The sequence below is a fragment of the Pseudophryne corroboree genome, chromosome 6 (genome assembly GCF_028390025.1).
Source record: "Pseudophryne corroboree isolate aPseCor3 chromosome 6, aPseCor3.hap2, whole genome shotgun sequence".
NCBI lineage: Eukaryota > Metazoa > Chordata > Amphibia > Anura > Myobatrachidae > Pseudophryne > Pseudophryne corroboree.
The window spans coordinates 192,456,961-192,481,324 of NC_086449.1; the positions used below are offsets into that span (position 1 = coordinate 192,456,961).

The 24,364-nt window shown below is 47.7% G+C and overlaps 1 protein-coding gene across 2 annotated transcripts in view; it reads left to right on the top strand.

Annotated features, from left to right (window-relative positions):
- The window catches only part of CALML4 (calmodulin like 4), a 30,987-nt gene extending 11,776 nt beyond the window's left edge, over positions 1–19,211 (top strand). The window contains exons 3-5 of one of the 2 annotated variants that reach the window (XM_063930390.1): positions 423–563; positions 10,796–10,984; positions 17,980–19,211. In XM_063930390.1, the coding sequence (XP_063786460.1) occupies positions 423–563; positions 10,796–10,984; positions 17,980–18,077 (428 nt within the window). In that variant the 3' untranslated portion in view covers positions 18,078–19,211. The remainder of the gene's footprint in view (positions 1–422; positions 564–10,795; positions 10,985–17,979) is intronic. The other variant, XM_063930391.1, reaches the window with a different exon arrangement.
- The last annotated feature ends 5,153 nt before the right edge of the window (positions 19,212–24,364 follow it).

Consider the following 24,364-nt stretch of genomic DNA (forward strand, 5'->3'; position numbering starts at 1 on the left):
TACAGAGTACATGTTCTGTCTCCCTTGGTAAATGTATAATAAACCATATTCTTGTGAAGTATAATGTAACATATGTATAATGCATAATTCAAGTGCACTAGGATAGAGTCTGGAACCTGATCCCTAGAGGAAGAGGAGGGCCCACAGTCAGTGGGATCCACCGGGGGTTTCCCCTGTTCCCCTGTGGGCCAGTCCGACCCAGGCCATGCCACTAATAAAATGAACAAGCCATCTGTCACTAGGGCATGTTCCAGAGTAACAGGGTGATTTTGAGATAATGGGGTTACTGAAGAGCAAGAAAAACAATGAATGTAAAGGAAAGATAAAGTGTAAAGACTTTTTAGATAAAATGTTCTGTAGAATAGTTTCCTAGCTACTCTGCCCAATGCTCTCCCTGCTTATACGCAATTTCTCATACACAGAGTTCAAGGAATGTTTTTCCCTGCATGATAAGAAGGGAAAGGGAAAGATTCCTGCTGATGACCTCCTGACTGTCATGCGCTGCCTGGGGACCTGTCCCACCCCAGGTGAAGTCACACGTCACCTACAGGTCCAGAAAATCGGTATGAAGTTATGGGCGGGAAAGTAGGGATTATTCTCTGTAAACATAGCACAATTGTCAAATGACAATATAACAACTATGACAATCTCATGTTCTTACATTAATTTGCTTTGCAATTTTAAGGGGAAATGGTCAGTATTGAAATTCATAATTTTACTGAAACTGTCATATTGCTTCTCTGACATGTTTTGTGTAGTTGGTACCATTACTTTACTGGACTTCTTACAAAATAAGCCACCTCTTACAGCCTACTCCTCAGTAATGCACTCAGTTTTTCATAATGCTGCCTTTCCTCTAGCTTTATCCGCAAGATCCCTGCTAACTTGGATGACCCTTGGGATCAAGAAACTTATATAGACTTACTGGTGTCAGATTCAGTGTCATCCACCTTGGTTCAGATCTCAGCTTTCAGACTGAATATTTTCAGTATTTTCAGCTCAGTTTTATTATTTTTCTATTGAATAAATATAATACAACTCCCAGGGCCGGCTCCAGGCATGTTCGACTTAAGCGACCGCGCAGCGCACCACCCTTAATGGACGCCACGCGCTGGCGCGGCCATATTGGAGCCTTGAGCTGGCCCTGTCCTGTACCCTGCAGCAGCTGGCAGCCTACGTCCGGCCCGGCCCGCCTCCTGTGATTACAGTGGCTGCCTGAGTGCTGTAGGCGGTACTATGCTAAACTGATCTGTGCGCGTTGTGCAGCGCCGGTGTCTGACGTCAGACACCGGCACCGCACAGCGCGCATAGCGCGCACTGAGTAGTCCACCCACAGCAGCACTCCCACTGCCTCGTCGCCGGCACAGGTACTGTGGGGGCATATCTGGCACTCTGGAGAAATGTGTATCTGGCACTGTGGGGGCATTTATGTATCTGGCACTGTGGGGCATATACGTACCTGGCACTGTGGGAGCATATACGTACCTGGCACTGTGGGGGCATTTATGTATCTGGCACCGTGGGGGCATTTATGTATCTGGCACTATGGGGGCATTTATGTATCAGGCACTGTTGGGCATTTATGTATCTGTAATTGTGGTGGAATATATGTACCTGGCACTGTGGGGGCATATATGTACCTGGCACTGTGGGGGCATATATGTACCTGGCACTGTGAGGGCATATGTGTACCTGGCACTGTGGGGGCATTTATGTATCTGGCACTGTGGGCATTTATGTATCTGGTACTGGGGGCATATATGTATCTGGCACTGTGGGGACAAGTGTATCTGACACTGCTTGGGGGGCATATCATGTGTAGCTGGGACTGCTGGGGGGCATATCATGTGAAGCTGGCACTGCTGGGGGGCATATCATGTGTAGCTGGCACTGCTGGGGGGCATATCATGTGCAGCTGGCACTGCTGGGGGGCATATCATGTGTAGCTGGCACTGCTGGGGGGCATAGGTGACTTAGGTGACTTTACCTAGGGAAACGCGTTAAGTGTTGAAGCTGCGACGACCACCACAAGTGTTCCACTCTCAAGTCGGATCCAGATATGGACTTTTAAATCTGCCATTTGGAACTCTGAGGAATTTCATATGTACAGCACCGATGGGAGAGACCCAGGTTGTTTCATTGCCACAGCTTGCTCGCTGAAAAACCTCTAAAAACCTTTGGAAGTCTCCATCAACACGGGTAATACCAGCTGTACTTATTCCCTCTCACCAGAGAACTTTGCACAAGGCACTTAGTCCGGGATCCATTTGTGGACACTGAAAGCAGCCACCTATAAATATATCATAGCTCCATATATGCCTCAATTTTATATCTGCTATATATGTTCAGGATGTTTTTTAGTTTTTATTTGTGATGTATAGGTAATAAATTCCATGTCATTTTTTAATTGATCCACAGTCGTTTATTATTATTGGAGAAACACATTAGCGCCAGTTTTCATTTCCTTACTGTGGGGGCATATCTGGCACTCTGGAGACATGTGTATCTGGCACTGTGGGGGCATTTATGTATCTGGCACTGTGGGGCATATACGTACCTGGCACTGTGGGAGCATATACGTACCTGGCACTGTGGGGGCATTTATGTATCTGGCACCGTGGGGGCATTTATGTATCTGGCACTATGGGGGCATTTATGTATCAGGCACTGTTGGGCATTTATGTATCTGTAATTGTGGTGGAATATATGTACCTGGCACTGTGGGGGCATATATGTACCTGGCACTGTGGGGGCATATATGTACCTGGCACTGTGAGGGCATATGTGTACCTGGCACTGTGGGGGCATTTATGTATCTGGCACTGTGGGCATTTATGTATCTGGTACTGGGGGCATATATGTATCTGGCACTGTGGGGACAAGTGTATCTGACACTGCTTGGGGGGCATATCATGTGTAGCTGGGACTGCTGGGGGGCATATCATGTGAAGCTGGCACTGCTGGGGGGCATATCATGTGTAGCTGGCACTGCTGGGGGGCATATCATGTGCAGCTGGCACTGCTGGGGGGCATATCATGTGTAGCTGGCACTGCTGGGGGGCATATCATGTCTAGCTGGCACTGCTGGGGGGCATATCATGTGTAACTGGCACTGCTGGGGGGCATATGTGTAGCTGGCACTGCTGGGGGGCATATCATGTCTATCTTGCACTGCTGGGGGGCATATCATGTTTATCTGGCTCTGCTGGGGGGCATATCATTTCTATCTGGCACTGCTGGAGGGCATATCATGTGTAGCTGGCACTGCTGGGGGCATATCATGTCTAGCTGGCACTGCTGGGGGGCATATCATGTGTAGCTGGCACTGCTGGGGGGCATATCATGTCTATCTGGCACTGCACTACTGTAGACATTATGTGTATCTGGCACTATACTGTAGACATTATGTGTATCTGGCACTATACTGGAGACATTATATGTAAGGAACACTACTGTGGCTGTTATGTATAAGGCTGCTAATTGTGTGCGTAAAGGGTGTGTGAAAATATATTTTCTCTGACGTCCTAGTGGATGCTGGGAACTCCGTAAGGACCATGGGGAATAGCGGCTCCGCAGGAGACTGGGCACATCTAAAGAAAGCTTTAGGACTATCTGGTGTGCACTGGCTCCTCCCCCTATGACCCTCCTCCAAGCCTCAGTTAGATTTTTGTGCCCGACCGAGCAGGGTGCAATCTAGGGGGCTCTCCTGAGCTTCTTAGATAAAAGTTAGTTTTAGGTTTTTTATTTTCAGTGAGACCTGCTGGCAACAGGATCACTGCATCGAGGGACTAAGGGGAGAAGAAGCGAACCTGCCTGCTTGCAGCCAGCTTGGGCTTCTTAGGCTACTGGACACCATTAGCTCCAGAGGGATCGAACACAGGCCCAGCCTCGGAGTCCGGTCCCAGAGCTGCGCCGCCGGCCCCCTTACAGAGCCAGAAGCAAGAAGAGGTCCGGAAAATCGGCGGCAGAAGACATCAGTCTTCATCAAGGTAGCGCACAGCACTGCAGCTGTGCGCCATTGCTCCTCATGCACACCTCACACTGCGGTCACTGATGGGTGCAGGGCGCTGGGGGGGGGCGCCCTGAGCAGCAATATTAACACCTTGGCTGGCAAAAATACATCACATATAACCCCCAGGGCTATATGGATGTACATTAACCCCTGCCAGAATCCATAAAAATGCGGGAGAAAAGTCCGCGAAAAAGGGGCGGAGCTATCTCCTTCAGCACACTGGCGCCATTTTTCCCTCACAGCTCCGTTGGAGGGAAGCTCCCTGGCTCTCCCCTGCAGTTAATACACTACAGAAAGGGTTAAAAAGAGAGGGGGGGGGGGGCACAATTTAGGCGCAGTATACAATATATATGCAGCTATAAGGGAAAACACTTTTTTATAGGTGCTTTCCCTGTGATATATAGCGCCCTGGTGTGTGCTGGCATACTCTCCCTCTGTCTCCCCAAAGGGCTTTGTGGGGTCCTGTCCTCTATCAGAGCATTCCCTGTGTGTGTGCTGTGTGTCGGTACGGCTGTGTCGACAGGTATGTGGAGGATAATGAGGTGGAGGCGGAGCGAATGCCTGTAAATATGTTGTCACCCCCTGCGGGGTCGACACCGGTGTGGTTGAACTTATGGAAGGATTACGTGAAAGTGTCAACTCCTTACATAAAAGGTCGACGACACGGAACAGCCGGCTACTCAGCTTGTGCCTGTTCCAGCGTCTCAAATGTCATGGGGGGCTCTAAAATCGCCCGCTACCTCAGAAGACACAGATGTCGACACGGATACTGACTCCAGTGTCGACATCGATGAGACTGGTGTACCCTCCAAATAGGTCCACCCGTTACAGGATTGAGGCAATGAAAAATGTATTACACATTTATGATTATACCCCAGGTACCACATAAAAGGGTATTGTGTTTGGTGAGAGAAAACTATTAGTAGTTTTTCCTGCATCTGAGAAATTAAATGAGGTGTGTGAGGAAGAGTGGTCTTCCCCCGGTAAGAAATTGATAATTTCTACAACGGTTATTGGCAGCGTACCCTTTCCCGCCAGAGGATAGGTCACGCGGGGAAACACCCCATAGGGTAGATACAGCGCTTACACGCTTATCAGAAAAGGTGGCACTACCGTCTCCGGGTACGGCCGCCCTGAAGGAACCTGCTGATAGAAAGCAGGAGGTTACCCTATAAGATATGGTCATAATACACTAGGGCATTATATTGCGACCAGCCGTTGCTTCGGCATGGATGTGCAGTGCTCCCGCTGCGTGGTCAGATTCCCTGTCGGAAAATAACTATGGATAGGGACAATATTTTGCTGAAAATAGAGCATATAAAAGACGTGGTCTTATACATGCGTGATGCACAGAGGGATATTTGCCGGCTGGCATCAAAAATAAGCGCTAGGTCCATTGCCGCCAGACGGGGGTTATGGACTTGGCAATGGTCAGGCGATGCCGACTCGAATCGGCACATGGAAGTTGCCCTATAAGGGGGTAAAACTGTTTGGGGATAGTTTTTCAGACCTCGTTTCCACAGCTACTGCTGGGAAATTGATTTTTTTGCCACAGGCTACCCCACAACAAAAGAAAGCACCGTATCATCAAGTACAATCCTTTCGGCCCCAGAAAAGCAAGAGGGCTAGAGGCTCATCCTTTCTGTCGAGAGGCAAAGGTAGAGGAAAAAGCTGCAACACACAGCTAGTTCCCAAGAGCAGAAGTCCTCCCTGCGTCCGGTAGGTCCACAGCATGGTGCTGGGGCTGCTCAGGCGGACCCGGGTACGGTGGGGGCCCGTCTCAGATATTTCAGCGGACAGTGGGCTCTCTCACATGGATCCCTGGGTCCTTCAAGTAGTATCTCAGGGATACAGGCTGGAGTTCGAGACGTTCTTCCCCCCGCCGTTTCCTAAAATCTGCCTTACCGGCACCTCCCTCTGCCAGGGAGACGGTGTTGGTGGATATTCAACACTATAATCACAACAAGTGATTGTCAAGGTGCCCCTCCTTCAGCAAGGAAGGGGTTACTATTCCACAGTGGTTGTGGTACCGCAACGGTTCGGTGAGACCCATCTTGGAATTAAAATACTTGAACTTTTATATCAGAAGATTCAAGTTCAAGATGGAATCGCTCAGGGCGGTTATTACGAGCCTGGACGAGGGGGATTACAGGGTCTCCCTGGACATCAAGGATGCGTACCTGCATGTCCCCATTTACCCCCCTCACCAGGAGTACCTCAGATAGGTGGTACAGGACTGTCACTATCAGTTCCAGACGCGGCCGTTGGAGTTGTCCACGGCACCGAAGGTCTTTACCTAGGTAATGGCCGAAGTGATGATACTCCTTCGCAAGAAGGAAGTTTTTATTATCCCGTACTTGGACGATCTCCTGATAAAGGCGAGGTCCAAAGAACAGTTGGTAGTGGGGGTAGCACTCTCTCTGGAAGTGCTACAACAGCACGACTGGATTCTCAATATTCCAAAGTCACAGCTGGTCCCGACGACACGTCTTCTGTTCCTGGGAATGTTTCTGAACGCAGACCAGAAAAGAGTGTTTCTTCCAGTGGAAAAAGCCGAGGAGTTGTCATCTCTAGTCAGAGACATCCTAAAACCAGGACAGGTGTCGGTACATCAATGCACACGAGTCCTGGGAAAAATGGTAGCTTCGTACGAAGCATAATTCCATTCGGAAGACTCCACGCAAGGACGTTCCAGTGGGACCTGTGGGACTAATGGTCCGGGTCCCATGTACAGATACAACAGCGGATAACCCTGTCAGCAAGAAACAGGGTGTCGCTGCTGTGGTGGCTGCAGAGGGCTCATCTACTAGAGGGCCGCAGATTCGGAATACAGGACTGGGTCCTGGTGACCACGGATGCCAGCCTTCGGGGCTGGGGTGCAGTCACACAGGGAATAAATTTCCAAGGAGATTTCGCTTCACATAAATATTCTGCAGCTAAGGGCCATTTACAATGCCCTAAGCCAAGCAAGGCCCCTGCTTCAGAACCAGCCGGTACTGATCCAATCAGACGACATCACGGCGGTCGCCCATGTTAACAGACAGGGCGGCACAAGAAGCAGGATGGCGATGGCAGAAGCCACAAGGATTCTCCGATGGGCGACCTACACCCAGGAGAATGGGGACATCCAGAAGTTTTCCAAATGCGGGTAAACCGTTGGGAATGACCACGGGTGGACATGATGGCGTCCCGCCTCAACAAGAAGTTGAAAAGATATTGCGCCAGGTCAAGGGACCCTCAGGCGATCGCTGGGGACGCTCTAGTGACACCGTGGGTGTACCAGTCGGTTTATGTGTCTCCTCCTCTACCTCTCATACCCAAGGTACTGAGAATAATAAGAAGGCGAGGAGTGAAAACCATACTCGGGGTTCCGGATTGGCCATGAAGAGCTTGGTACCCGGAACTTCAAGAGATGCTGGCAGAGGACCCTTGGCCTCTGCCGCTCAGACAAGACCTGCTGCAGCAGGTACCCTGTCTGTTCCAAGACTTACCGCGGCTGCGTTTGACGGCATGGCGGTAGAACACCGGATCCTAAAGGAAAAGGGTATTCCGAAGGAAGTCATCCCTACCCTGATCATAGCCATGAAGGATGTCACCGCAAGACATTATCGCCGCGTTTGGCGAAAATTTGTTGCTTGGTGGGAGGCCATGAAGGCCCCGACGGAGGAATTTCAACTATGTCGATTCCTGCACTTCCTGCAAGCAGGGGTGACGTTTGGGCCTCAAATTGGGGTCCATCAAGGTCCAGATTTCGGCTCTGTCGATTTTCTTCCAGAAAGAACTGGCTTCACTGCCTGAAGTTCAGACTTTGGTTAAAGGAGTACTACATATTCAGCCTCCTTTTGTGCCTCCTGTGGCACCTTTTGGATCTCAACGTGGTGTTGGATTTCCTAAAGTCGCATTGGTTGAGCCACTTAAAACCATGGAGCTAAAGTATCTCGCGTGGAAAGTGGTCATGCTGTTGGCCTTGGCCTTGGCCAGGCGTGTGTCAGAATTGGCGGCTTTGTCATGTAAAAGGCCTTATCTGATTTTCTATATGGATAGGGCAGAGTTGAGGACTCGTCCTCAGTTTCTCCCGAAGGTGGTCTCAGGTTTTCACTTGAACCAACCTATTGTGGTGCCTGTGGCTACTGGGGACTTGGAGGATTCCAAGTTGCTGGACGTAGTCAGGGCCCTGAAAATTTTATTTTTCCAGGACGGCTGGAGTCAGGAAAACTGACTCGCTGTTTATCCTGATGGCACCCAACAAGCTGGGTGCTCCTGCTTCTAAGCAGTCTATTGCGCGCTGGATTTGTAACACTATTCAGCTGGCGCATTCTGCGGTAGGATTACCGCAGCCTAAATCAATAAAAGCCCATTCCACAAGGACGGTGGGCTCATCTTGGGCGGCTGCCCGAGGGGTCTCGGCTTTACAACTTTGCCGAGCAGCTACTTGGTCAGGGGCAAACACGTTTGCAAAATTCTACGAATTTGATACCCTGGCTGAGGAGGACCTGGAGTTCTCTCATTCGGTGCTGCAGAGTCATCCGCACTCTCCCGCCCGTTTGGGAGCTTTGGTATAATCCCCATGGTCCTTACGGAGTTCCCAGCATCCACTAGGACGTCAGAGAAAATAAGAATTTACTTACCGATAATTCTATTTCTCGTAGTCCGTAGTGGATGCTGGGCGCCCATCCCAAGTGCGGGTTGTCTGCAATACTTGTACATAGTTATTGTTAACTAATCGGGTTCTTGTTGTGAGCCATCTATTCAGAGGCTCCTCTGTTATCATGCTGTTAACTGGGTTTCATATCACAAGTTGTACGGTGTGATTGGTGTGGCTGGTATGAGTCTTACCCGGGATTCAAAATCCTTCCTTATTGTGTACGCTCGTCCGGGCACAGTATCCTAACTGAGGCTTGGAGGAGGGTCATAGGGGGAGGAGCCAGTGCACACCAGATAGTCCTAAAGCTTTCTTTAGATGTGCCCAGTCTCCTGCGGAGCCGCTATTCCCCATGGTCCTTACGGAGTTCCCAGCATCCACTACGGACTACGAGAAATAGAATTATCGGTAAGTAAATTCTTATTTATTTATAGTTTGATAATATGAAGTTGCGAGACCACGCCCACTTTTACAGTAGCACGCATGCCTTCGGCGCACGCATGGGTGGGGCGCTTTGACATTTTCCTGCTCGGGGTGCTAGTAAGCCTGGAGCCAGCCCTCACAACTCCCATTAATATTTCTGCTATAGCTACTACTTAAGTGAAGGCATGAGCTAACAAACAGTACTGCACAGCCAGCAGGGAGTTCATCAAAAGAAAGAAGTCATTGAGGATTATTGAAAGTATTAAATAGTTTCCCTTTTTATCAGCATATGTTCATAAAGCTGATTTTCACAATGTTGACAAAGACAGGATGTGGACATAATATAATGTCGATAATAGAATGTTGACAGATGATTTATTAATGATTTTAGGGTTAGGCTGCAATTATGATTTAAGTTTATGGTTAGGATCAGGCATACTCACCTCGGGATCGGACAGTCAAATGCTCGACATGCCACCTGTTCACATTCTCAATGTTCACATTCCCAATGTCAGTGTTGACATTTTGACTGTAACCTTCTGCCCATGTCGATATTAGGGACATTGACAAATTCTACCTCACCACTGTTTGTCTGATCCCACCCTGCAAATTATTGCTGAAATTAGATGAACTGGCCTCCCACCCCCACTCCTTAATATGCCTAGGGGCTGATTGGCCATAGGGCTGTCCAGGAAAATTCCTGTTAGGCCAACGTGACTGTGGGACCTGTTTTGTGTGTTTTCATGTGGCCCCACATGACAGGCAGCTCACCGCACTCAGTTCATTGCATTGTCCCATTCATTGTTATTCCATCTTTGCAGTACAGCAACTCTGCCATCCAGTGGTGCTGCCATGGCTAAAGGGGCGCTTTAAGAGAGGGGGAGGCCTGTGTGCTGCCTGCATCCTCCGTTCGTGCCTGCTTCTCTCTGACGGGAGCGCTGTAGAGTCTTAGCACTAGAGGGCTCAGATTCTACTGCGCATGTGCAGATCTCCGGGAAAATGGGCAGCAGCCATTTTCCCAGTGATTTCTCTACTGTGCATGCGAAGTACTCCGTGAAAATGGCCACTATGCCATTGTTACAGGGTTTTAAAAGCGCCGGTGACATCGTCGTGGGACTCTGGAGGGGTGAGTATTAAAAAAATGGGTGCAGCGTGTGCGTTGTGGGCCCCTCTTGGACTCAGGGGCCCGTGTCCACAGCACACACTGCACCCATTATAGATACACCAGTGCATGGCTATACGGTATGTTATACCTCTTGTGCTGCCCATGTCGGGCCACTTCTATAAATTTTTACAGGGCCACTTTTAGTTCCTAATCCGCCCCTGGTCTTAGACACAACTGCAGCAAAGGATGCAAGGAAGGCCAAAATTGCGAACAATCAGGCTCTATGAGGAGGGATCCTGCCCTCCCCCCCCCCCCCCTCAACAGACCCCACCCCCTCATCAGACCATACCCCCCATTAGGGCTGCTTCCCTAAATTTCCCAGGCTGGTTTTACATCCAAATCTGCCCCCCAATGCAACTTCACAAAGACATTTTTGAAGCTCCAAGCATTTTGGATATTATATCCTGAAATTGTATTTCTAAGTCAATGATGATACAAAAAGTGTACAAAAAGTTATTCAATATCAATGCTGATATCAAGTATCAAATGTGCAGGAATGTATCTGAAAGGCATATGGCATATAAATCTTATAGGTAATGTCTGTTTTCTGCAGCTAAAGATGGCGAGATAGATTTCTCTACCTTTCTGACCATTATGTACCGCCAGCAGAAGCAGGAAGACCCGGAAAACGAGATTCTTGTAGCCATGTTAATGACTGACAGGCAAAAGAATGGACTCATCCCACTGGCTGAGCTCAAATCTAAGCTTACTAAAATGGGGGAGAAGCTAACGCCTGAGGAAGGTACAATAGTATAATGAACAAAACAAAATTTTACAGCTAGCTGATATACATAACAAATATATACACAACTGTTAAACTTGAAACAAGTTTAATTTTCCCTGTTTTGTTCAATGAAACTGTGATATTAAACTAGACATATATCCCCAAAATGTTATTCTACGGTGGATAAAGTTTACACAAAGTCTGAATTGTTTGTTTTCCTTTTTTGTGACTGTTGGAGCCTCTGTGCAGAAGTCTCAGTTTAAAAACTTAATGGAGCATTGCAATATATTTAAGGGATGGTGTGGATGGTACCTTTACCCAGGCTGATATGCCCTGGTACCAGTATAGCAAGTGATGGAGCACATGGTGGCGCTGCCCAGGCTTTAGTGGCCACCTCTGATGTAGTGTAATGCTGGGTGCCAGCTGTCATAAAATTACTCACAGAGGGGCAGATTTATTAAGCTCGGTGAAGTGATAAAGTGAAAGGTGATAAAGAACCAGCCAATCAGATCCTAACTACCATGTCACAGGCTGGGTTTGAAAAATGTCAAATGACAGTTAGGAGCTGACTGGCTAGTCCTTTATCACCTCCAATTTATCACTTCACCGAGCTTAGTAAATCTGCCCCTGAGGACCCAACAGTACCCCGCCCGGCTCCCCTCCTCCAGGCTTCTGCTATCTCAGTTTACCGGGAGAGTGCTCACTAATGCAGCAAAGAGGAGCCTGTCAGCTAGCTACCCAGATAAGAAGAAAACAGTATCAGCCTTGGCAGAAGAGGAAGCAGATAGCGGAGTACCTTGTAAGCAGTAAAATAGATTGGTGTGCAGGAGTGTTCTACATGTGGGCGCAATGCATATCCACGTCACTTGTCTAACTCATCTAGCACTAGTAATAGGAATAGAAAATCTGTGGTGAAAAAAACAAACAACCCCTAAATCTTACTAAGGAAAGGATAGCAGAGACACGTAAAGCAATGAGATTTACAGTTGTGTGCTGTAAACATTACACATTGTTTAAAAGAATGGGGAAACTGCTCTGTCTACTGGACAACTGTATTAAAAAGTAATAATAGAGTAATATTAATATTTGGTGTGGGATCTGGTGGGACCCATGATGTTAAAAAAACAACAACTGGGGTCCTATCTTTTTCTGGGTACCAACAGAATTTACCCCTTCACATTCCCTTTATGTGCCAGCTGAACCCTCAATTTGTCCCTTATGAGTTATCCGATCCTTCAATTTGCCACTTTTCTCTGACGTCCTAAGTGGATGCTGGGGACTCCGTAAGGACCATGGGGAATAGCGGCTCCGCAGGAGACAGGGCACAAAAGTAAAAGCTTTAGGATCAGGTGGTGTGCACTGGCTCCTCCCCCTATGACCCTCCTCCAAGCCTCAGTTAGGTTTTTGTGCCCGGCCGAGAAGGGTGCAATCTAGGTGGCTCTCCTAAAGAGCTGCTTAGAGTAAAAGTTTTGTTAGGTTTTTTATTTTCAGTGAGTCCTGCTGGCAACAGGCTCACTGCAACGCGGGACTTAGGGGAGAAGAAGTGAACTCACCTGCGTGCAGGATGGATTGGCTTCTTAGGCTACTGGACACTAGTTCCAGAGGGACGATCACAGGTACAGCCTGGATGGGTCACCGGAGCCGCGCCGCCGACCCCCTTGCAGATGCTGAAGAGAGAAGAGGTCCAGAAATCGGCGGTTGAAGACTTCCCAGTCTTCTTAAGGTAGCGCACAGCACGGCAGCTGTGCGCCATTGCTCTCAGCACACTTCACACCAACGGTCACTGAGGGTGCAGGGCGCTGGGGGGGGCGCCCTGGGCAGCAATGAAAGTACCTATGCTGGCTAAAAATACATCACATATAGCCCCTGAGGCTATATGGATGTATTTAACCCCTGCCAGGTTGTCAGAAAAACCGGGAGAAGAGCCCGCCGGAAAGTGGGCGGGGCCTATTCTCCTCAGCACACAGCGCCATTTTCCTACACAGCTCCGCTGCTAGGAAGGCTCCCAGGCTCTCCCCTGCACTGCACTACAGAAACAGGGTTAAAACAGAGAGGGGGGGGCATTTTGTGTGGCGATATTATAATATATTAAGATGCTAAAAGGGAAAACACTTATTATAAGGTTGTCCCTGTATAATTACAGCGTTTTGGTGTGTGCTGGCAAACTCTCCCTCTGTCTCCCCAAAGCATTCCCTGTGTGTGTGCTGTGTGTCGGTACGTGTGTGTCGACATGTATGAGGACGATGTTGGTGTGGAGGCGGAGAAATTGCCTGTAATGGTGATGTCACCCCCTAGGGAGTCGACACCGGAATGGATGGCTTATTTATGGAATTACGTGATAATGTCAACACGCTGCAAGGTCGGTTGACGACATGAGACGGCCGGCAAACCAATTAGTACCTGTCCAGGCGTCTCAAACACCGTCAGGGGCTTTAAAACGGCCATTACCTCAGTCGGTCGACACAGACACGGACACTGACTCCAGTGTCGACGGTGAAAAAACAGACGTATTTTCCAGTAGGGCCACACGTTACATGATAAGGGCAATGAAGGAGGTGTTACATATTTCTGATACTACAAGTACCACAAAAAAGGGTATTATGTGGGGTGTGAAAAAACTACCTGTAGTTTTTCCTGAATCAGATGAATTAAAAATTGCTAATATCTAAGAAATTATTGGCGTTATACCCTTTCCCGCCAGAAGTTAGGGCGCGTTGGGAAACACCCCCTAGGGTGGATAAGGCATTCACACGCTTATCAAAACAAGTGGCGTTACCGTCTCCAGATACGGCCGCCCTCAAGGAACCAGCTGATAGGAGGCTGGAAAATATCCTAAAAAGTATATACACACATACTGGTGTTATACTGCGACCAGCGATCGCCTCAGCCTGGATGTGCAGTGCTGGGGTGGCTTGGTCGGTTTCCCTGACTGAAAATATTGATACCCTTGACAGGGACAGTATTTTATTGACTATAGAGCATTTAAAGGATGCATTTCTATATATGCGAGATGCACAGAGGGATATTTGCACTCTGGCATCAAGAGTAAGTGCGATGTCCATTTCTGCCAGAAGATGTTTATGGACACGACAGTGGTCAGGTGATGCGGATTCCAAACGGCACATGGAAGTATTGCCGTATAAAGGGGAGGAGTTATTTGGGGTAGGTCTATCGGACCTGGTGGCCACGGCAACAGCTGGAAAATCCACCTTTTTTACCCCAAGTCACCTCTCAGCAGAAAAAGACACCGTCTTTTCAGCCTCAGTCCTTTCGTCCCCATAAGGGCAAGCGGGCAAAAGGCCAGTCATATCTGCCCAGGGGTAGAGGAAAGGAAAAAAGACTGCAGCAGGCAGCCCCTTCCCAGGAACAGAAGCCCTCCACCGCTTCTGCCAAGTCCTCAGCATGACGCTGGGGCCTTACAAGCGGACTCAGGTGCGGTGGGGGGTCGTCTCAAGAGTTTCAGCGCGCAGTGGGCTCACTCGCAAGTGGACCCCTGGATCCTACAGGTAGTATCTCAGGGGTACAGATTGGAATTCGAGACGTCGCCTCCTCGCAGGTTCCTGAAGTCTGCTTTACCAATGTCTCCCTCCGACAGGGAGGCAGTATTGGAAGCAAGGTGATAATCAAAGTACCCCTCCTACAACAAGGAAAGGGGTATTATTCCACACTATTTGTGGTACCGAAGCCAGACGGCTCGGTGAGACCTATTCTAAATCTGAAATCTTTGAACACTTACATACAAAGGTTCAAATCAAGATGGAGTCACTCAGAGCAGTGATAGCGAACCTGGAAGAGGGGACTATATGGTGTCCTTGGACATCAAGGATGCTTACCTCCATGTCCCAATTTGCCCTTCTCACCAAGGGTACCTCAGGTTCGTGGTACTGAACTGTCACTATCAGTTCAGACGCTGCCGTTTGGATTGTCCACGGCACCCCGGGTCTTTACCAAGGTAAGGGCCGAAATGATGATTCTTCTTCGAAGAAAAGACGTCTTAATTATCCCTTACTTGGGCGATCTCCTGATAAGGGCAAAGTCCAGGGAACAGTTGGAGGTCGGAGTAGCAGTACTGCTACAACAGCACGGGTGGATTCTAAATATTCCAAAATCGCAGCTGATCCCGACGACACGTCTGCTGTTCCTAGGGATGATTCTGGACACAGTCCAGAAAAAGGTGTTTCTCCCGGAGGAGAAAGCCAGGGAGTTATCCGAGCTAGTCAGGAACCTCCTAAAACCAGGAAAAGTGTCAGTGCATCATTGCACAAGGGTCCTGGGAAAAATGGTGGCTTCTTACGAAGCGATTCCATTTGGCAGATTTCACGCAAGAACTTTTCAGTGGGATCTGCTGGAAAAATGGTCCGGATCGCATCTTCAGATGCATCAGCGGATAACCCTGTCTCCAAGGACAAGGGTGTCTCTTCTGTGGTGGCTGCAGAGTGCTCATCTACTAGAGGGCCGCAGATTCGGCATTCAGGACTGGGTCCTGGTGACCACGGATGCCAGCCTGAGAGGCTGGGGAGCAGTCACACAGGGAAAAAATTTCCAGGGAGTGTGGTCAAGTCTGGAGACTTCTCTCCACATAAATATACTGGAGCTAAGGGCAATTTACAATGCTCTAAGCTTAGCAAGACCTCTGCTTCAAGGTCAGCCGGTATTGATCCAGTCGGACAACATCACGGCAGTCGCCCACGTAAACAGACAGGGCGGCACAAGAAGCAGGAGGGCAATGGCAGAAACTGCAAGGATTCTTCGCTGGGCGGAAAATCATGTGATAGCAGTGTTCATTCCGGGAGTGGACAACTGGGAAGCAGACTTCCTCAGCAGGCACGACCTCCACCCGGGAGAGTGGGGACTTCATCTGGAAGTCTTCCACATGATTGTGAACCGTTGGGAAAGACCAAAGGTGGACATGATGGCGTCCCGCCTGAACAAAAAACTGGACAGGTATTGCGCCAGGTCAAGAGACCCTCAGGCAATAGCTGTGGACGTTCTGGTAACACCGTGGGTGTACCAGTCGGTGTATGTGTTCCCTCCTCTGCTTCTCATACCCAAGGTACTGAGAATTATAAGACGTAGAGGAGTAAGAACTATACTCGTGGCTCCGGATTGGCCAAGAAGGACTTGGTACCCGGAACTTCAAGAGATGCTCACAGAGGACCCATGGCCTCTGCCGCTAAGAAGGGACTTGCTTCAGCAAGTACCATGTCTGTTCCAAGACTTACCGCGGCTGCGTTTGACGGCATGGCGGTTGAACGCCGGATCCTAAGGGAAAAAGGCATTCCGGAAGAGGTCATCCCTACCCTGGTCAAAGCCAGGAAGGAGGTGACCGCACAACATTATCACCACAGGTGGCGAAAATATGTTGCGTGGTGTGAGGCCAGGAAGGCCCCCACGAAGAAATTTCAACTCGGTCGATTCCTGCATTTCCTGCAAACAGGAGTGTCTATGGGCCTAAAATTGGGGTCCATTAAGGTTCAAATTTCGGCCCTGTCGTTTTTCTTCCAGAAAGAATTGGCTTCAGTTCCTGAAGTCCAGACGTTTGTCAAGGGAGTACTGCATATACAACCCCCTTTTGTGCCTCCAGTGGCACCGTGGGATCTCAACGTAGTTCTGGGATTCCTCAAATCACATTGGTTTGAACCGCTCAAATCTGTGGATTTTAAATATCTCACATGGAAAGTGACCATGCGGTTGGCCCTGGCCTCGGCCAGGCGAGTGTCAGAATTGGCGGCTTTGTCTCACAAAAGCCCATATCTCTTTTTCCATTCGGACAGGGCAGAACTGCGGACTCGTCCCCAGTTTTTCCCTAAGGTGGTGTCAGCGTTTCACCTGAACCAGCCTATTGTGGTACCTGCGGCTAATAGGGACTTGGAGGACTCCAAGTTGCTAGATGTTGTCAGGGCCCTGAAAATATATGTTTCCAGGACGGCTGGAGTCAGGAAAACTGACTCGCTGTTTATCCTGTATGCACCCAACAAACTGGGTGCTCCTGCTTCTAAGCAGACGATTGCTCGTTGGATTTGTAGTACAATTCAGCTTGCACATTCTGTGGCAGGCCTGCCACAGCCAAAATCTGTAAATGCCCATTCCACAAAGAAGGTGGGCTCATCTTGGGCGACTGCCCAAGGGGTCTCGGCTTTACAACTTTGCCGAGCTGCTACTTGGTCAGGGGCAAACACGTTTGCAAAATTCTACAAATTTGATACCCTGGCTGAGGAGGACCTGGAGTTCTCTCATTCGGTGTTGCAGAGTCATCCGCACTCTCCCGCCCGTTTGGGAGCTTTGGTATAATCCCCATGGTCCTTACGGAGTCCCCAGCATCCACTTAGGACGTCAGAGAAAATAAGAATTTACTTACCGATAATTCTATTTCTCGTAGTCCGTAGTGGATGCTGGGCGCCCATCCCAAGTGCGGATTGTCTGCAATACTTGTACATAGTTATTGTTACAAAAATCGGGTTATTATTGTTGTGAGCCATCTTTTCAGAGGCTCCGCTGTTATCATGCTGTTAACTGGGTTCAGATCACAGGTTGTACAGTGTGATTGGTGTGGCTGGTATGAGTCTTACCCGGGATTCAAGATCCTTCCTTATTGTGTACGCTCGTCCGGGCACAGTATCCTAACTGAGGCTTGGAGGAGGGTCATAGGGGGAGGAGCCAGTGCACACCACCTGATCCTAAAGCTTTTACTTTTGTGCCCTGTCTCCTGCGGAGCCGCTATTCCCCATGGTCCTTACGGAGTCCCCAGCATCCACTACGGACTACGAGAAATAGAATTATCGGTAAGTAAATTCTTATTATGTGCCATCAGATCCCAGCACATGCCCCTTATGTACTATTAGGCTCCTCCACATGCCCCTTATATGCATCAAACTCCTTCCCAAGCCCCTTATGGCCATCAGACTCCACATGCCTCTTATGTTCCTCAGACCTCTTCTTCTGACCACCTCTGAGCAAAGATACCATTACTTTCATCAGATGACTACCTACCTAACATGTCTTTCTGTCTGCAGTTGATGACCTCCTTCGAGATGCTGAGGTGGGAACTGATGGGATGGTGAAGTATGAGGAATTTGTGAGGAAGATAACACTGCCCCGCCCAGATTACTAATTCCTCTCCTGGTTTTGTTATGCTGAACATTTGAAAAATAGATGTTTATGTGTAAACGACACAAAAATAGTAATGTTATAGCTACACTTATTTATTATTATGTAATTGGTCAGTAGTTTCCAAACTAGGTTCCATGGGTCACTTGTAGGGTTGGCGCGGGTTGGTGGTCAAGGACCAAGTTAAATTACTTATGGTATATGTGATAGGAGGCAAAACCAGTGGTATTGGCTGCCAATCATAAACTATGTGGACACATAGACTCACAATCCTGTCCACCACCAGATAAGTGAACATAAGGATGACAAGCAAACACAATTTACTTAATTTAATATTTTTTGCTGAATTACTCTATTAAAAAACATTTGGCTTAAGGGTGTAGTGAAAAAAATGTTGATACTGTAGGGTGCTGTGATTCAAGAAAGTTTGAGAACCACTGTAATAGGCTATGACCGGTAGTGAAGGTTGCCATGTTCTGGGCTAAACAATTATCAAGCATTAAATGAAACCTGGCTATGGCAAACAATACTTAAGACAAGCATGCTGCCTTAAAAAAGAACAACTGATTTGAAAGGCGTCGGGTGCGAGTAACAGGGACTCTTCCAAATAAATCTTATCTTTTTCAAGTCCTGTTTGCTGTAACCGAGCTGCAAGAAGTGAACTTGTTTTTTTTTTTTATAAATTCTGTTATTTACGGATTTGGTATGCGTGATCGGTCAGCATACCTCCACCGGTATCCTGGCAGCGGAATGTCGGCGGGAGGTATGGGGCCATGCGTAACAAGCCCCTTGCAGGCTTGCTGCACTCCCCACGTTGCAGGCTTGGTGGCGACCGCAGGTTCTATTCCCACTGTATGGGTGTCGTGGACACCCGTGACTAGGAATAGATCCTGCTAGTCGGCATGCCGACTGTCGGGATTCTCAGGGGGCGGGATGTAGGGGGAGGTGTTGTGACCAGCGGCCTCCTGATCGCCGGTCTCATAACTACATCCCATTATTACATCCTACAACTGTTAGTAATCTACTTTGTCTTGTTTACCTGGAATTGTTCTAAGTTTAATATTCACTGTTTTATTATGGTATTACAAGTGTGTTTTTAGTATGAGGTTTGCAATAAAAAAGAAGGTATTACACTATCCGCATTCATGTTTTTTTCCCATTGATGGGAGCTATATCCACTTACACTCCCAAAAAAATCGGTGGATTCTGAAAACATAGAATCTACGTACAAATGTTTGTTGACTAATAGAGCCTAATTCAGACCTGTTCACTCACTAGGGTTTTTTTACAGTCCTGCGTTCGCATAGTCGCCGCCCATAGGGGAGTGTATTTTCGCTTTGCAAGTGTGTGAACGCATGTGTAGCAGAGCTGTACAAACAGATTTTGTGCAGTCTCTGAGTAGCCCAGGACTTACTCAGCTGCTGTGATCACTTCAGCCTGTCCGAGACCGGAATTGACGTCAGGAACCCTCCCTGCAAATGCATGAACACGCCTGCGTTTTTCCAACCACTCCCAGAAACCGGTCAGTTGACACCCACAAATGGCTTCTTCCTGTCAATCTCCTTTCGAACGCCCGTGCGAATGGATTCTTTGCACAAACCCATCGCTGAGCGGCGATCCGCTTTGTACCCATGCGACGCACCTGCGCATTGCAGTGCATGCGCAGTTTAGTCCTGATCACTCGCTGTACGAAAACGCAGCCTAGCGATCTGGTCTGAATTAGGCCCATAGTGATTTGGAGATGCACAAAAATCATTTATAAACAAATTTGGTAAAAATGTGTATGACATGTAGATTGCATTAACCAGGGAAAATATCAAGTGGCATGGAACAGGATCAAGTGGGTAATTCCAAGTTGATCGCAGCAGGAAATTTTTTAGCAGTTGGGCAAAACCATGTGCACTGCAGGGGTGGGAAGATGTAACATGTGCAGAGAGAGATAGATTTGGGTGGGGTGTGTTCAATCTGCAATCTAATTTGAAGTGTAAAAATAAAGCAGCCAGTATTTACCCTGCACAGAAACAAAATAACCCACCCAAATCTAACTCTCTCTGCACATGTTATATCTGCCTCCCCTGCAGTGCACATGGTTTTGCCCAACTGTTAAAAAAAATCCTGCTGCGATCAACTTGGAATTACCCCCCAAGTGTACACATCTCTCTCCGCTCCCCCCCCCCCCTTCCACTCTGCATCCCTCTCCCGCCCTTTCTCTCTGTCTCATCATTTTTCCTGTCTCCCCCTCTCCCATCTGTCTGCCCCATTCTTGCTCGTACCTCTCCCCCTTCTCCATGTTGCTCTGTGATCTTCTTTCTCCTTTTTTTTTTGCAACTCTCGCCTCCTCATCAGGGGCGGATTTGGAGGCACAACAGTATGGACCACCCCCACTGTCCAATTTTTTTATTTTCATTGTTTCGTTATAATGCCTAATTTTGGCGATTGATAGTTTAGTATAATATAACCTTATAATAAAACAACCCATGATCTATGACATTGCATTTATGTATTTATTTAATTTTAACATGTTTACTTAATTTTTTTAAGAAGAGAGCACAAGAATACATACATTACATTAACACATACAATAACTGTAGCAAACATAAGAAAGTACAAAACAGCACATGGGGGCATAGGAAAACCAGTATGGTAGGGAACTGATAAGTATAGCAACAGGTATGCACGTTCAATACCATGTTACTCATTGAACAGAAACTTATAAGTAGCATTTGTAAAGCATGTAAAGGAAACAAAAAAGAAGTAGGAAAATTATGGGGGGGGGGGTGAGAGAAGTAGTAAAGAAGGGGTTAGGTACAAGATAATTGAGAAGGGGAGGGAGAAGAGAAAAAGTAAGAGAGAGAGAGAGAGAGAGAGAGAGAGAGAGAGAGAGACTTATCCAGGTTTATAGCATAGAGAAAAACAACAAGGGAAGAAGAATGCAATTAAAAGGCAAAGCCAAAAAGAAGGCTCTCAACATTATAGTAGGAGTTCTAAAAAGACCCACAGTCAGCAAATATCACTAGTTGGAACACAAGTAAATGAATATCCACAGTTTGGGTGGTATCTATTGACTGTGAAAACGCAGCAATTATTTCCACAAAAGGTTTTCACGGCTATCGCCCAAAAAAGACAGTAGATATTTTTTTTGCCAAAAATATGCACTCCCATTTTTCGACCTATCCTATTCCAAAGTTGCAAAAATAGGATTTGCAGGAAAATTCTTAGCCTCAAAACCAGTGAAAATGGGGAAATGAGCCTGCACAACAAAAAAGTACAAAGTAACATAGGTGAACAGTGTAGAAGTGTATTAAAACTCATAAGAGAAATATTTTTGGGACTTCAATTGGGTCAAATGGCTGTTTCAAATGCTCCAGTATTCTAAAAATTATAAAAGGAAAGCTTTTTGTGCTTAATAAATATCCTTATTAAATTAGGGGTATACGAAAATGGGTGTAAGTATATATTTGGGCAATTATATGGGGCTTTGAAAAATGCAAAAAAAAAAAATTACTTCCACCTGCAAGCCTAAAAACACTTGCCCCACTCATAAAGGACCCTAATATACCAGTCTCTTACCTTGAATACTAATTTCCATAACTTTACAATTTTCCTCCAAAAATAACGACATGCGCACAGCATCTATTCACGCTGTGACAGGAGTCTCCCAACTGCCTCACCTCACCATGGGATAATGCGGCCCACGGGTGGGACAGAAGGGCAGTCCAAAAAAAATGGGACTGTCTCGCGAAACTTGGGACAGTTGGGAGGTATGATATTGCTCGTACACACTGGCTGACAGTCCCACGATATATCGGTCGTTCAATAGAACGGCCGATATATCAGCCAGTGTGTATGCACTTTAACATTTTGGAAGAGTAACCAGCAGAAAATAGGATTTTAATTACCTAGCGTTAAATCCTTTTCCTGTAGTCCGTAGAGGATACTGGGGATCCATTTAGTACCATGGGGAAGTACCAAAGCTCCCAAACCGGGTGGGAGAGTGCTGAGGTTCCTGTAGAACTGATTGACCAAACTGAAGGTCCTCAGAGGCCAAAGTATCGAACTTGTAGAACTTTGCAAACGTGTTCGAACCTGACCAAGTAGCTGCTCGGCAGAGCTGTAAGGCCAAGACACCCCAGGCAGCCGCCCAAGAAGAACCCACCGACCTAGCCGAGTGGGCCTGTACAGACTTAGGAACTGGCAAACCTGCCGTGGAATAAGCATGCTGGATAGTAAGCCTGATCCAGCGCGCAATTGACTGCTTTGAAGCAAGATGCCCAATCTTATTGGGATCGTAGAGAACAAACCGTGAGTTCAATTTACATTGACGAGCTGTTCTCTTCACATACACCTTCAAAGCCCTCACAACATCCAAAGACTTTGAAGTAACAGAGGTGTCGGTAACAACCAGAACCACAAATGCAGACACCACCTTAGGAAGAAATTGCTGACAAGTCCTGAGTTCAGCTCTGTCCTCACGGAAAATTAAATAGGGGCTCTTGTAAGACAACGCCCCCAGCTCCGACACACGTCTTGCTGAAGCCAAGGCCAACAGTGTGATGGTCTTCCACGTAAGATATTTTACGTCTACCTCCTGTAAAGGTTCAAACCAGTCTTATTGGAGGAACTACAGCACCAAATTGAGATCCCAATGTGCCGCGGGAGGCACAAAGGGAGGTTGTATGTCCAGAACCCCTTTCAAGAACATCTGGACCTCAGTTAGAAAAGCCAACTGTTTCTGAAAGAAAATGGACAAGGACAAAATCTGGACCTTTATGAAACCCAGACGTAGGCCCACATCAACACCCGACTGCAGAAAAAGCAGGAAACGTCCCAGATGAAAATCCACTGCAGAATATTTTCTGCTCTCACACCAAGAGAAGTAGTTCTTCCAAATACGGTGGTAATGTTTAGACGTTACCCTCTTCCTGGCTTGGATCGTAGTTGGGATGATCTGGAACAATATCGCTTGAGCTTCTTGTTGAGACGAAAGGCCATCATGTCGATATGTGGACATCCCCATCGATGTGTCAAGCACCTAAACACCTCCGGGTGAAGGCCCCAGTTCCCTGGGTGCAGGTCGTGTCTGCTGTGGAAGTCTGCTTCCCAGTTGTCTACTCCTGGAACGAAGACTGACAACAATGCCACAGCATGTTTTTTCTGGCCAGAGGAGAATTCTTGATACCTCTGACATTGCTGCTCTGCTTTTCGTTCCGCCCTGTCAGTTTATGTACGTCACTGCCGTCACATTGTCCAACTGAACCTGAATGGCCCGATCTTGAAGAAGAAGATATGAGGCCTGCAGAAGGGCGTTGTATATAGCCCTGAGTTCCAGAATGTTGATTGGAAGGACGACTTCCTGACTTGACCATCTTCCTTGAAACTGCACCCCCTGGGTGACTGCTCCCCAACCTCTGAGGCTTGCGTCTGTAGTTAGCAGAATCCAATCCTGAATCCCGAACCATCTGCCCTCGATTAGGTGGGAAATCTGTAGCCACCACAGAAGGGAGATCCTGGCCTTTGGCGAAAGACGTTTCTTCTGGTGCATGTGAAGATGCGATCCGGACCATTTGTCCAACAGATCGAGCTGAAAGGGTCTTGCATGAAAGCTGGCGTACTGAAGAGCCTCGTAAGAGGCCACCATCTTCCAAAGAATGCGAATGCATAGATGCACCGATAACCGGGTTGTCTTCAGGACATCCTGAAACATCGACTGGATAACCAATGCCTTTTCCAATGGAAGAAAAACTTTCTGCGACTCTGTGTACAGTATCATTCCCAGAAATGGGAGCCTCTGAGTTGTCTCTAAGTGAGATTTCGGAAGATTTAGCATCCAGGAGTAGTTTGGCTGTGAGACCAATGCTGTCCAGCAACCTTTCCCTGGACAATGCCTTTATCAGAAGATCGTCCATGTATGGAATTATGTTCACTCTCTGCTTGTGAAGGAGCAACATCATCTCTGCCATCACCTTGGTGAACACCCTCGGTGCCGTGGAGAGACCAAATGGCAGGGCTTGGAACTGGTAGTGACAGTCCTGCAGTGCAAACCATAGATAAGCATGGAGAGGTGGCCAGATTGGTATGTTAAGGTACGCATCCTTGATATCCAGAGACACTAGGAATTCCCCCTCCTCCAGACCTGAGATCACAGCTCTCAGAGACTCCATCTTGAATTTGAACACTCATAAGTACGGGTTCAACGATTTTAGATTTAAAATCGGCCTTACCGAACCATCTGGCTTCGGTACTACAAACAAGTTTGAATAATATCCCTTGTTTTGGAAATGAGGTGGAACT